The following is a 14367-nucleotide window of genomic DNA, read 5'->3' on the forward strand; positions in this document are numbered from 1 at the left end:
TCTCTGGTCATCTCCTCTACTATGTCCGCAGTCTCTGGTCATCTCCTCTACTATGTCTGCAGTCCATTGGTTCAGAATTTTTTTTTTCCTGTTTGCTGCCTCTAAAACCTAGGCGCGTCTTATGGTCAGGTGCGTCTTATGGAGTGAAAAATACGGTACTTTCAATGGATTTCATTCATAAACCGAAAATTACATTAACCGAGGTGTTCGTAAACTGAGGTACACCTGTATTTGTAAAGCACTGCATAAATTTACGGTGCTATATAAAAACCTGTAATAAATAAAGAACTATAAAAAAAGTAACAGATAACCATATAATTGATTACCAACCATTTTATTTGCTACAAAAGTTATCATGAAAAAAGGCATGGAAAATAAAGTGGCATTTAAGTGGATTTCCACTAAAACATGATCCATTTAGAATTCAAGCACCTATTATGGTAATACATGGAACTCTCCTGCTGGGGAGTGTGAGAAAGCAATAAATTAAAGTGTATCTATACCCCAAACTTTTTAGAATGAGAAACCCTGGTCAGGTTTTACTGCTGCGTGAGGCTCTGTTGGAGAGATTTCTCCTCACTTTCTGTTCTGCAGACAACTTTTTACCATACAGGAAGTAAGAGAAAAACTAAAACAGACAATAATAAAAAGCTTACAGAGGTTCCAGCATTATTATACTTAACTTAAAAAAACACACATTTTGGTAATAGCTACACTTTAATGTACCGCTCCTCGCACGACCTCCTGCTCTCTAGCTCCCTTGTCTCCTCCTCCCATGCTCATCTCCAGGACTTCTCCAGAGCTTCCCCCATCCTCTGGAACTCTCTACCCCACCCAATTTATCAGACTATCGCCTACTCTGCTCACTTTTAGGCGATCTCTGGAAACCTCTCTCTTCAGGGAAGCCTATCCTGCTCTCAGCTAACAATGGAATCTTCTATTCCTCCTATCAGTCCATCCCCCACAGTTATTACCTCGTGTACCACTAGCCCCTCCCTCTTAGATTGTAAGCTCCAAGGAGCAGGGCCCTCCTAACCCGCTTGTATTGAACTGTATTGTTGCTGTATTGTCTCCTGTTATATTGTGAAGCGCTGAGCAAACTGTTGGCACTATATAAATCCTGTATAATAATAATGTATAAAAGTATAATGGAATTCTGCATTTCACAAAAATGTTAAGTACAGTGCAGGCATACAATATTAATACCCTATTGGTATTGTAATAAAAGAAATCAATACCTTTTTGACTTGCAGTGTATAGTTCCCTGCAGATGAAGCCTAGCAGAGGAGAGATGCTGCTTGATGACATGGACATCAGTAAAGCAGGATGCCCAGTCTTGGCTGCTAAATGATTAGATCACCTGTCTGTCAACCAGCACAGTTCACTGCAGCAGGCTGGATGAAGCACAGCTGCCTGTTGTTCACATAGGAGGGTGACAACACTTCTGCATCATTGGGAGCTGGTGGGATAGCGTTGTCACCGTAAGAAAAGAAGGACTTGGAAAAAGTGCAAAAACTGGCAGGATCAGCACCAGGGGCGGACTGACCATTTGGAAACTCAGGCACTGCCCGAGGGCCCGGGGTCAGTAGGGGGCCCCATGAGATGCCCTTGGTACCTTTTTCATAGGGTTTTTTGAGTTTGGGCAAGGACACAGGGACACTGGCCCCAATTTGAGATCCTGACACACACGCGCACAACTCTCAACTTGGGACCAGTGGTTGTGTCTGTGTATCTAAACAGATATGAATGGGCCTGCCTGCACACAAATGCAGGGGACACCGGAGTATCCCATGCAGGGGAACACATGGTCCCTTGCACTAGTGTATGCATACAAGATATGCCCATGTCAATGAGTCCTTTGGGTCTTCATACATTTTAAACAACTATACTGTGTGAGTGTATTTCTGCTAGATGAACGTTATCGGGTATGTGGGTACCACTTCGCAGTGTTCCTCCCTGACCAGCCGCAGCCTGCCTTATACTGACAGGCTGCAGGCAGCGGGACTGGAAACGTCATCCTGTGCCTCCCGAGTGCACTACAACACAGCTAGACACCCCCGTCAGCAAGCAGCCTAAACAGATTTAATGTCTCCCAGACGTCTTTCTACATTTCAATGGGGCTTATTCACACCATAATCTGTGTGTTTTTCATGCATTTTATTCACTTGTATGCATTCGACAGGCATTTTTTGTTTTTGGCATTAGGAAGGACAGGGCATTAAATGAGCCAAAGTTGTTTTTTGTTATAGGGTTGCATTTTTTGTTGTGCAAAAAAAAAAAAAACGCAGCTTGCTGTACTTTTTTTCCACTGCAATGCAACACAAGTGTGAACAATCCTCATTAGCATACACTGATTTTGGACCATCTATGCTTTTGAAAACACCTCCTAGATTGTAAGCTCTAATGAGCCGGGCCCTCGGTTTCCTCTTGTACCAAATTGTATTGTAACTATAATGCCTACCTTCATTTTGTAACGCGCTGCGCAAACTATTGGTGCTATATGTAAAATAAATATGCAGCGCTAATATTGATAAAATCTGGTGAAGACAAATAAAGCCTCTGAGGAAGTGTTTTTACACGAAACGCGTCAGGAGGTGCCCCTGACTTGTGTACATATACCACAAGGCCATCCTGATTGGTGGCCTTATCAGATCCTGATGTAAGTTTTGATTTACTTGTTTTATGCTGGATTTTTGACCATTAAAGAACTACTACACTATTAGAAGCTTTCTTGGGGCTCATTATTTCCATGTGAGCCTGTTTTTGAAGGTCCTGAGGATTTGGATTGATATATGACTTCCCCCTCCGCCTGCTGTTAATGGCCCTGGTGGAATGATTAAGAATGCACCTAGACTGAGAACATCTAGTGGCCGACTTGCGGATGACATCTGCCTGGTATTACAAGTCCAGAGCACCAGGAGCAGGTCTTAATTGCTCCATGCGCAATTAATGCGCTATCTGGTTAGTGCATTGTTTGTACATTCACAAGTACACAAGAGTCACCATTATCATTGACCATGGACTTTTGAATACCTGCACATTATCACTTTGCTTGATTACTGAGCTATCTAACATATGTGGTTTAACATATGACTTTGTTATTTATTTGTCTTCACCAGATTTTATCAATATTAGCGCTGCATATTTATTTTACATATTTCTTATATTGGGTTTAGAGATTGCCTTTATGCTAGCGTCTTTTTTATCATTACTATTATCATTTTTATTATCATTATTCCCAGCTCTCAATTACTACTTTTGCAATATTGATGCTATATAAATCCTGTATAATAATAATAATTCCATTGCAATTGGTATGAATGGTTCCTAAAGCAGGTTTAACTACATTTACATTTTTTTAGCCGCGGCATTTAGAGTGTCTAATCCTGGAAGCAGAGAATTCTATTTTCTCAGAGTGTAAAGGGCACCATTGGAAAATCATTACATGCATTTATATGTGTTTAGAAATGTCCTCTAAACGCATATATCACAGGCTTCACACTGCCAGTGTGAATCATTTCTTTTTTTCTTCTTCTAATAAGGCACTTTGCACACGGGGCTGTCCAGGTTCAGTGCACCAGGGAGGGACCATTGCAGCATCCAGCTCTGTTGCAGGCAGCTTGGATAGGGCGCAATGCTGTACTGAGTGGTACCCATGTTTAGGGCTCCATGTGCTCAGGGATGAATGCAGATCACTTGGATTGTGTGCAAACGCACCTGAATGCACAGGGCCTTAAATACGTGGGGTTGGATGTTGTACTTGTCACGCCCGGGACACACTGCACCTAAACAGCCCAGTGTGAGGGGCCTAAGTTCTGCATTTATATGGCACTGCATAGTCTGTACTCTCTTCGCAGAACATAAAACCACATCTGTCCCTACCACCAAAGAAGCAATCCCTACATACACGCCAAGGACCATTTTACCGAACATGCTTTGAGAAAATCCCCTCTAGGCTAGGTTCACACCTATGCAGTTTGCGTTTGAGCCGTTTCAGCATTGCGCTTTGCACCTGTGGGTTTGCCACATTTTTTATGCATTTTGCCATTTATTTTTTATTTTTCTTGTTGCTAGGCAGATTTAAAACACAAAACACATTAAAAAAAAAAAAAACGCAACACATTGAAGTCTATAGAACCAAAAACACAACTTTTGGCATTCAAAAAAGTCCCTGACCCTTTAAAAAACACACTGGGTGAAAACTTGCAGATGTGAACATGTCCCATAGGAAATCATCTTAAATGGACCGTACTGCGTTTCTGCAAAACGCTGCAGAAAACCGTATAGGTATAAAAAACATTTTTAACATATTTACAAAGGTAAAAGTAAAAATATTTTTAAAAAAAGTCAAATTCACAAACAGTATAAGTGCAAACAGCAGTGAAAAGATGTAAAACAGACCATAAAAGACTAAACTAAGCTGTAAAAAACAAAAACCAAGAAATCTAGTCACATATAGCACATTGTATAGTTTCACAGGTTGTATGCATTGACAGTGTCAGCTTCAAATCTCCTTCATATAGAACGGAATAAGAACAAATTCACTCATTCATGATTTTTAAAAATTCATTTTTACACTTTAAAGTGTCACTGTTTAATAGGCAGCTAATATAACAACCACCTATAAATAGGCACATTTAAGGCCCTATTTATAATGGAGTGCAGATATCAGTAACCACATTGCTGGGCCTACATTTTACGGATGTGCCAGCTGTGAGTTCTTTCGACTTAAAGTGGCTGTAAACCTCAGAAATGAATGACAAACAAAGCATATCCCTCTATAGTGTGTACTTGTCATAATCCAGAGCACTAAATGTTAATTCTGTCTGCTGGTTTGTTCTTCTGCTATTAGCATAAATCACTTTTGACAAGTTTTCCTGACACCAAGAAAAAAAGGTGACAGGGGAGGGACCTCTAGCAGATTGACAGCCTCAGTTCTGGTCCTGTGTGAAGGGGGGGGGGGGGGGAGGTGTCCCGTCCCTCTAATTAGCTCTCAGAGCTCTCCTCACTGATGTAACTTCAGCCTTCAGAGCTGAAGAGCTGAGAGATCCTGTGTAAATTCTACACTTTTAATGGATGCAGGGGAAAGATGACTGTAGATAAACGGGTACAACTTAATCTAGGATTATGTGTTCCATCTCTTTGTGACACCTGAGGTCAGTCACTTCACTTGGTGTATATAAGGGTTTACAAAAAGGGTTTACCAAAACACTTTCTATGCAGAGGTGCCTGTAGATAAAAAATAAACTGTGCACCTTTGACTAAAATTGGATATGCCCTTGCTGTGGGTGTAGGGCATTTTTGTATCTCCTGAAACCTGGCAAACAAAATTTCCAGAAATAGCATCATCCTGTCCTGCCTTGTTGGTAAAAAAGTTACTAAGACATTCCCAGCCGTTACTGTTCACCCTCCACCCATCACAAGAGCAATCTCTCACATGTGCAGTGGGTTTACATTAGCTAGGAGTCTCTTAGCAACACCCTAGAAACAAGGTAGGACGGGGTGATGCCATTTAGTTGGACCACATGTCAGATGCCTATAGAAAAGCTGAAAAGTATGCTTTTCCTTTAACAGACAACAATCGTGAAATATGACTTTTTGATATCTGCTGTAAAATATATAGTACATTCACATTCAGGATTCATTATGAGCTTTTTTTTTTTTTTCTTCTTGATGAATTGTACCCATATTAGTATTTTCCAACCAATTAGTCTGTGGTTTAGTAACACATAGATAACAGTATTAGAGGCTCAGTTGTCGCTTACACCAGCTTCTGATATCTGAAGCACCAACAGGTCGCCCAAGAGCGTACTTACAGAGAATATTAAGAAGAACAAGAAATATATACTTTATGAATCCTCGTTTTACCATAGCATGTAGAATCTGTTTATATGGCTCAGTACAGAAGCTTTTATCAACCAAGGTGGACATGGTCGGATTCACATTGTTCCATGTGCGTGGCAGTGTGCACATGCATAGGCGTGAATGGGCCCATACAGTATATATTTCTCTTTCCCACTAAGGTGCATTGCATAGAACCAGCCACATAGGAACGATATTGGATTGAAAAGCTTTACTACAAGAGAGTGGGTGAATAGGCACTGGACCATAGAAACAAGCTGTGTGTACCTTGGTGAAAAGAAATAAATACATGTGTATTGTATTTGCTTGTTTAAAAAACCCCACAAAGACTTGAATCCGTCCTCTAACCTAACCCTGGGCTATCACGGGCTGTAATATAATAGTAAGACATGCTTTGACTTTGGGTAGTTGTGGGTTTACATCAGCCTTTCTCAACCAGGGTGCCCAGGCACCCTGGGGTGCCTTGAGGTTTCTTCAGGGGTGCCTTAGCAAAATGTCTAAAAATTGCCCAAAACTTGTATACAAGCCAGCGGGTGGAACAAGCCTGCCTTTTAGTTACACAAAGGCACAGGTTTTCATTGTGCATCATTATGACCTTCAAGCCGCCGGTGTCCTGACAACCAATGACATCATCAGTTGATAAGGAGGATGTCAGCTGCCTGCACAGCATCCTAGTTTGACCCTCCCCTGCCCCCTCCATCAGTGCTGGGGACACATTAGCTCAGTGATGGGGAAAAACTGAGAGAGAAGAGAAACACTGGAATACTAGTCAGTACCAGTGTGCAAAAGTGTATTTGCTTTGGAAGAATAAATCACCTCTAATGTTGGGTGTCTTACATGTGTGGATGTTGCTGTTAGAATAGTTTTTCACATTTTAGAATGGGGTGTCCTTTTAAAATTATGGACAGTCTTGAGGCACCCCATTTTAGAATGGGGTGCCTCAAGACTGTTCATAATTTTAAAGGGTGCCTCGGGACTATATAAATATATAGTATATCCGCTTGCCAACCATATAACTTGCTTATACAGCAGCAGAGCAGATCTTCTGGGCTGGATTACGTACCTAATACATGATCAGCGCTTCTGGGGAGGATGTGCGCGTGTGCACCCACCAACCCAGCTGTGCTGTCATTTGTTACAGCAGAAGCCAATCAGTGGGCAATTGGCTCAGTGATTCACAAACAGACCTCTGTAATGGTAAACATCACAGAGCTCTGTATAGTGACAGGTGATCTTGTTGTTTTCTTTTCATTCCCTGCGAAGGAATTAAACCAAGATCAATTAGTAAAATCAGCACACAGTACACACATTAACACTTCCTAGGTACACAATTAACCCTTTGATTGTCCCAGATGTTAACCCTTTGTACAGTGTCAGTGCATTTTATTAGCAACGATCAATTTATTAGTGTCACTGGTAGCTAGTCAGTTCCTACTCACTAGTCAGTGCCCACTGCACTATCACAGTCCCACTATAAGTTGCTGATTGCTGCCATTACTAATTATATATATATATAAGTGTGCAGTGCAGAGGTGCTGCTGCAACCACATATGCTGGCTGCAGCAGCACCATACTGCAACAGGGGTCAGCAAGTGTCATTGGTGTCAGTGGGAGGAATAGTGCCGCATCATTGGTGTCACTGACACCAACGATGGGGCACTATTCCTCCCACTGACACCAATGATGGGGCACTATTCCTCCCACTGACACCAATGATGGGGCACTATTCCTCCCACTGATACCAATGATGGGGCACTATTCCTCCCACTGACACCAATGATGGGGCACTATTCCTCCCACTGACACCAATGATGGGGCACTATTACTCCCACTGACACCAACGATGGGGCACTATTTCTCCCACTGACACCAATGATGGGGCACTATTTCTCCCACTGACACCAATGATGGGGCACTATTCCTCCCACTGATACCAATGATGGGGCACTATTCCTCCCACTGATACCAATGATGGGGCACTATTCCTCCCACTGACACCAATGATGGGGCACTATTCCTCCCACTGATACTAATGATGGGGCTTATACTCGAGTCAATAGTTTTTCCCAGTTTTTTGTGGTAAAATTAGGTACCTCGGCTTATATTCGGGTCGGCTTATACTCGAGTATATACAGTAATAAAACAAACCCAGTGGTGATCAAATACCACCAAAAGAAAGCTCTATTTGTGTGAAAAAAGGACATAAAATTTCACTTGGGTACAGTGTTGCATGACCGCGCAACTGTCAGTTAAAGTAGCGCAGTGCTGCATAGCAAAAAAAAAAATGGCCCGATTATGAAGGGGGTAAATCTTCCAGAAGGCAAGTTGATATCTTTGGTTTGTTTCAGGACAAACAGTCTCCTTTAGTGAAATTGTCTGACAAAAAAGACTTCTCTACAGTCTATAGACAAAAAGACATGACAAAACTATAAAGAAAAAATGATCAGTTTTAGTTTTAAAACAAATAGGGGTCTATGCATAAAACATTCGCTGTGTGATTATGGCAAACATGTACACACTCAAGAAGAAAATTGCTGTATTTTCTCTAGTTCATCTAGTTCCATGTCAGTTGCCATAATGTGTTTTTTTTGTTTTTTATCCTGAGGTATTTCTGGGGAAAAACCCACTACGGCCACTACATGGTACTGAACTCTAATATACATATTAGAGAAAATATGGCCAATTTTTATTCTCAAATCCGAACAAATGTTTTATACATGTTTTATAGACCCCATAGTGTCATTGTTGACAAAAACATTTTTTTATTCTGTAATCTGTCCTGTTTATAATAATGCTAAAATTATGGATTCTGGTACAAAGTTATTTTCTAACAAAATATATATTTTTTTTATTTTGTATTTTTTTTTAATTGGATAGTAAATTAAATTACTGAACAAAATAAATTTAAAACAGTTTAATTATTAATGGTTAAAAAATAGAACCGAAAAAATAATCAAAATCGACAGAACAAGGACAGCTAATTAAAATAAACAAAATTATTTTACTGGTAGGGTTGCTCTAACAGACATCATATGCAGAGTAAAGGTCACTCCTATAAATTTGTTGATAAAAAAAGTAAATACCATGCAACAAAAACGTTGTTTAGTGGTATATAATAAGGCCTCTGAACAATGTTCCCTACACTGCCCCGACTGTTCATTTTAAACAGCAGTAGTTGCAGCTATAGGATATGGCACAAGTACTTGCTGTCACTTTGACAGCCAGGATTTGCCAGTAAGAACAACAGGGGAAAAGGAACACAGTGGGCCACAAAAAAAGATGCCATGGGTGGACAAAAAAAAAAACCAAGGCATAATTTATAGTTATTATTCCTTTGAAAAGTGGAGTGGACACCACATTACAGACTGACAAAACCACAGACTTATTAACTGAAACATAAATGTACAAATTGTGCAAAAAAATTAGTACATTGAGCTTGGACATCATTCTGCAGAAATTAAAAAAGGTCTATTTCACAATTGTCGTTCTTGAAAGATTGCCATATTTTAAGTCTGAACAAATTTGAGAAGCCAGAGAGTCAAGACACCTAAACTATTCCCTGGTGCCGTCTTAAAGTGCTCTTACATTAGACTAACCTGTTATTTTATTTTAGTGTATTTGTCCACCCTGGCAGACCAACCTCTCCACATTCGCACCAACAAGTTACAGAAAACTAGAGATTTCTTCTTAAGACAATTTAAAAAAAAATTCACGTTTAGGCAGAGATTAATACATGTTTTTTTGTCAGTGTTTATAATTTCTTCCCAACTTCAGTGAGAATCCAGTCGATGCCTTCCAACAGTCCAGACAAAGTAGAAGCTTCTGTATTCTGCACCTGTATATTAAAATAATTAGTAGGGTATTTGTGTTCAAAGTATAGACTTTTAACATGAGTAAAGGAGTTTAAAACAGATGATTCCTGATCACTGTAGCTGTAGGTACTGTGACGTAATTCATCCTCAAAATCACAAGAAAGAGACTATAAAGTTGCGTTTCACTTAGTTTCTAATAGCCTAACCACCCTACTACTACCATATTGGAAAAAAACATTGGTTGGGTTTGATGCTTACATCTGGAGCACTCTTTATAACTGGTGCACGGTTTATAGTTTGTGCATGTACCAGGTGCTACCCACAATTCCTATGATCTCACTGTTACTAGACAGCAGGGGCAGACTGACCATTTGGAAACTCGGGCAATGCCCAAGGGCCGGGGGTCAGTAGGGGGCCCCATGAGATGCCCCTGGTACCTTTTTCATAGGCTTTTGTGAGTTTGGGCAAGGATATGGGTGCCCCATGAGTTGTCAGTCCGCCCCTGCTAGACAGAGTCGATTACAGGCAAATAAAAAGCCAATCAGAGTTGCTCTGTACCTTGTGATTGCTGTGAACCAACAACAGCAATCACAAGTATAAACAATGCCTACGTTTTCAAACATTTAACCAATTCACAATGGAGGAGGGAAAGGAAGGAGGACTGCAGGGAGAAAGGGATTGGCAACAGTACATTGAAGGTTATAAAGTGTCATGAACTATCAATAATTGTCAGATTATTTTTTGAAGGCAGGGGGTTAATGTGGCACTGATCACAAACGATTGTGGGACCATTTTTTGAAGGGGTGAATACAGGGGCTAGTACTCAGGCTGCCAAGATTCTGTTGCAATGGAAAATAGGAAAAGAAGATTTCTGAGCCTAAGTTGTGAAATGTGAAGATAAATTTATCCACAATGCCCATATATACAGAGGTGAACGAGAGCTTGTTTTACGTGTGTTTACTGCTTGTTCAGAGTATGTATATACTTTAGAGTGCATGGTCTGGGCACAGGTTAACTTTGAACTGGAAACAATGAGTAGACATATAAATGTATGATACTGAAAACTAAGTCAGGGCATGGGTACATGGGCATATGTAGGTAAATTGGAAAATTTGATTCCAATTCTTTTGGGTTCCCATAGGAAATAACTATTTTAAATCTTAACTTAAGCATACAGGCTCCTCTCCTGCACTGAAACTCCTTAATCTGATTTCACTGCACACTGTGAACTTCTCACATTTTCATACTTGCCCAACTTTTCCCTAAAGCCAGCCTACTGCTTACATCAGGGCAGATGGTTCTTGAGAGAAGTACTGACGCAGGGTGCTGTGATGGCTTCAGGAAACTTTGTATAGCACCCCACCAGCCCTCACACCAGCTATGATCTATCTGTCTGTATAGTATAAAGAAGCAATAAGACCCAATGATGACATCACTGGGTCTATAATAAGGTATGGAAATAAAATGGTCTTATTTATAAACTGTATTAGCATGTTGAAAAGGGGTGGGGTGGGAAATGAAGAAAAAGAAAATATAAGTGGCTGGAACTTTAGCTTTAATTTACTCAAGTGCTGCCAATGCAACTACAATCTGTCTTTTATGGGGAGGTTGAAACAAAAGCAACCACCACATCTAAGGACCGGTAAGCAGAAATAAATGACACGGCTTTCCTTAGAGTAAGTTATACCTAACTACTACGCTAATAAATGTTGTTCATAGAGCTGAACATCTTGCCATTTGTATGCCCTAAGCTTATTGGAAATAAAGATTTTACAGAACTAAGAAACCATGATATAACACATCAGTTTAAAAGCTTGTAAACAAAAATTAACTCACTCCAAAAAGAGAATGGCCCATTTACACCTATCAGCATTGGTGTGTTGTTAACGCACGTTAGGTCTCATGTAAGGGCAGACTATTAGCTTTGAAAGGGCTGTCAACCCACCAGAAGCAGATAGGAAAATGTTCCTGCAGTATTTTTACAACATGCAGCTACCACAATGCATGGTAGCATGTTAATGTGCTCTGCAGTGCCAGCGCCTGGCTTTCGGCATGTTGATAAACCACTTAAAAAGCATGTTATCCCCAATAACATATAAATTATGAAATTAGATTTATGAAAAAACACAAATTAAAAAAAAATGGAAATATTACCATCCACGGCCGATTCAGATTGCTCAAACACAAGTCATGGGCCAGGTAGACACAGGGAATCCTCTTGTCCCCGGGGTTGGTGACACAAGCCAGAACCAACAAAGGTCTCCTCAGAGGTCCCAGATTTGGATCCATCATTGTCATGATCTGAGCTACTTCCTCATCACGATTGTGTCCTACACAGGAACATCACAGGAGTAACAGTGTCACACATAGCTTCATTTACTTACTCTTATTTCACAATATGGTGTCAACATGACTGTTACACAGTCCATACATGTCACAGGACAATGTACACTACAGTTATACAGGCACGTATTTTAGAACTAGCTGGGCCAAAAGTATGCATGACTGAAACTGCCTGGTTTCAATTTGCCAGTATTTCTTCGAAAAGAAATAGTTAAATGTGTTGGAGGCAATGATTTAAGGTTGTTTAAGGCATTTAACCTGTTTCCACTAGTGTAGCATATACAGTTGTGTTCAAAATAATAGCAGTCAGACATCACTAACCTGATCAATCACTGTTTTTGGTAGAAATGATATTTCTACATGGCAAATAATTTACTAGCAGGTGTAGTAGAGTAATAGAAATCCAACAGACCCAACAGTCATGACATGCATGCTGCTGATTCTGTGTAATTGAATCACTAATTGAAAGGGGCATGTTCAAAATAATAGCAGTGTGGAGTTCTATTAGTGAGGTCATTCATTCTTTGAAAAACAGATGGCAATTATTGCCCTTATTTAAGGAAGGAAGGCAGCAAATGTTGTACATGCTGGTTACAGTGCATTTCTCTCTGAAATTCGGAGGAAAATGGGTCGTTCCAGACATTGTTCAGAAGAACAGCATACCTTGATTAAAAAGTTGATTGGAGAGGGGAAAACATATAAAGAAGTGCAGAAAATGATAGGCTGCTCAGCTAAAATGATCGCAAATGCTTTAAAATGGCAACCAAAACCTAAAAGACGTGGAAGAAAGCGAAAAATTACTATTCGAATGAATAGAAGAATAGCCAAAATGGCAAGGACTCAGCCAACAATCAGCTCCAGGAAGATCAAAGAAGGTGTAAAGTTACCTGTGAGTACTGTTACAATTAGAAGACGCCTATGTGAAGCCAAGCTATCTGCAAGAAGCCCCTGCAAAGTCCCACTGTGGAAAAAAGACATGTGCTGAAGAGGTTGCAATTTGCCAAAGAGCACATTGACTGGCCTAAAGAGAAATGGCGCAACATTTTGTGGACTGATGAAAGTAAGATTGTTCTTTTTGGGTCTAGTGGCCTGCGACAGGTTTGTCAGACGACCCCCAAACACTGAATTCAAGCCACAGTACACTGTGAAGACAGTGAAGCATGGTTGTGCAAGCATCATGATATGGGGATGTTTCTCATACTACGGTGATGGGCCTATTTATCGCATACCAGGGATCATGAATCAGTTTGAATACATCAGAACACTTGAAGAGGTCATGCTGCCTTATGCTGAAGAGGAAATGCCCTTGAAATGGGTGTTCCAACAAGACAACGACCCCAAACACACCAGTAAAGGTGCAACATCTTGGTTCCAGACCAACAAGATTGACGTTATGGAGTGGCCAGCCCACTCCCCAGATCTTAATCCAATAGAAAACTTGTGGGGTGACATCAAAAATGCAGTTTCTGAGGCAAAACCAAGAAATAGAGAACTGTGGAGTGTAGTCCAATCATCCTGGGCTGGAATACCTGTTCACAGGTGCCAGAAGTTGGTTGACTCCATGCAACACAGATGTACAGCAGTTCTCAGAAACAGTGCTTATACAACAAAATATTCATTAAGTGATTCAAAGGAAAGCAAAATCTTCAAACATTTTTCAGTTTATATAGTGAATGTTTGAGTTTATAAAGAAGAATACAAACACTGCTATTTTTTTTGAACAGTCTAATATTCACTTTTCTTCCATTTTTTTTTTAGAGGAACAACAGAAATTTGATATATTTTTCTTCATGTTTTGATTTGGAATAGAATGTGTAGTGTTTCCAATGCATCTGTGTGTATGGAAATAAAAGCTATTAAAAGGATTTTGAGCTTTATTCATTTTTTTCAACACACTGCTGTATATATACAGTGGGGATCGAACGTTTGGGCACCCCAGCTAAAAATTTGTATTAATGTGCATAAAGAAGCCAAGGAAAGATGGAAAAATCTCCAAAAGGCATCAAATTACAGATTAGACATTCTTATAATATGTCAACAAAAGTTAGATTTTATTTCCATCATTTACACTTTCAAAATAACAGAAAACAAAAAAAATGGCGTCTGCAAAAGTTTGGGCACCCTGCAGAATTTATAGCATGCACTGCCCCCTTTGCCAAGCTGAGACCTGCCAGTGTCATGGATTGTTCTCAATCATCGTCCGGGAAGACCAGATGATGTCAATCTCAAAGGTTTTAAATGCCCAGACTCATCTGACCTTGCCCCAACAATCAGCACCATGGGTTCTTCTAAGCAGTTGTCTAGAAAACTGAAACTAAAAATAGTTGACGCTCGCAAAGCTGGAGAAGGC

General features: G+C 40.2%; 1 protein-coding gene across 1 annotated transcript in view; it reads right to left on the bottom strand.

Moving 5' to 3' along the window:
• Nucleotides 1-318: 318 nt before the first annotated feature.
• FBXO4 (F-box protein 4) overlaps nt 319-14367 on the bottom strand; it is a 42539-nt gene continuing 28490 nt past the window's right edge. Inside the window, exons 6-7 of the mRNA XM_089687809.1 lie at nt 11829-12004; nt 319-9697 (exon numbers count right to left, since the gene is read on the bottom strand). Of these exons, the coding sequence (XP_089543935.1) occupies nt 9614-9697; nt 11829-12004 (260 nt within the window). The 3' untranslated portion in view covers nt 319-9613. The remainder of the gene's footprint in view (nt 9698-11828; nt 12005-14367) is intronic.

The sequence above is a fragment of the Staurois parvus genome, unplaced genomic scaffold (genome assembly GCF_062004578.1).
Source record: "Staurois parvus isolate SC_StPar_1 unplaced genomic scaffold, SC_StPar_1.0 ptg000438l, whole genome shotgun sequence".
NCBI lineage: Eukaryota > Metazoa > Chordata > Amphibia > Anura > Ranidae > Staurois > Staurois parvus.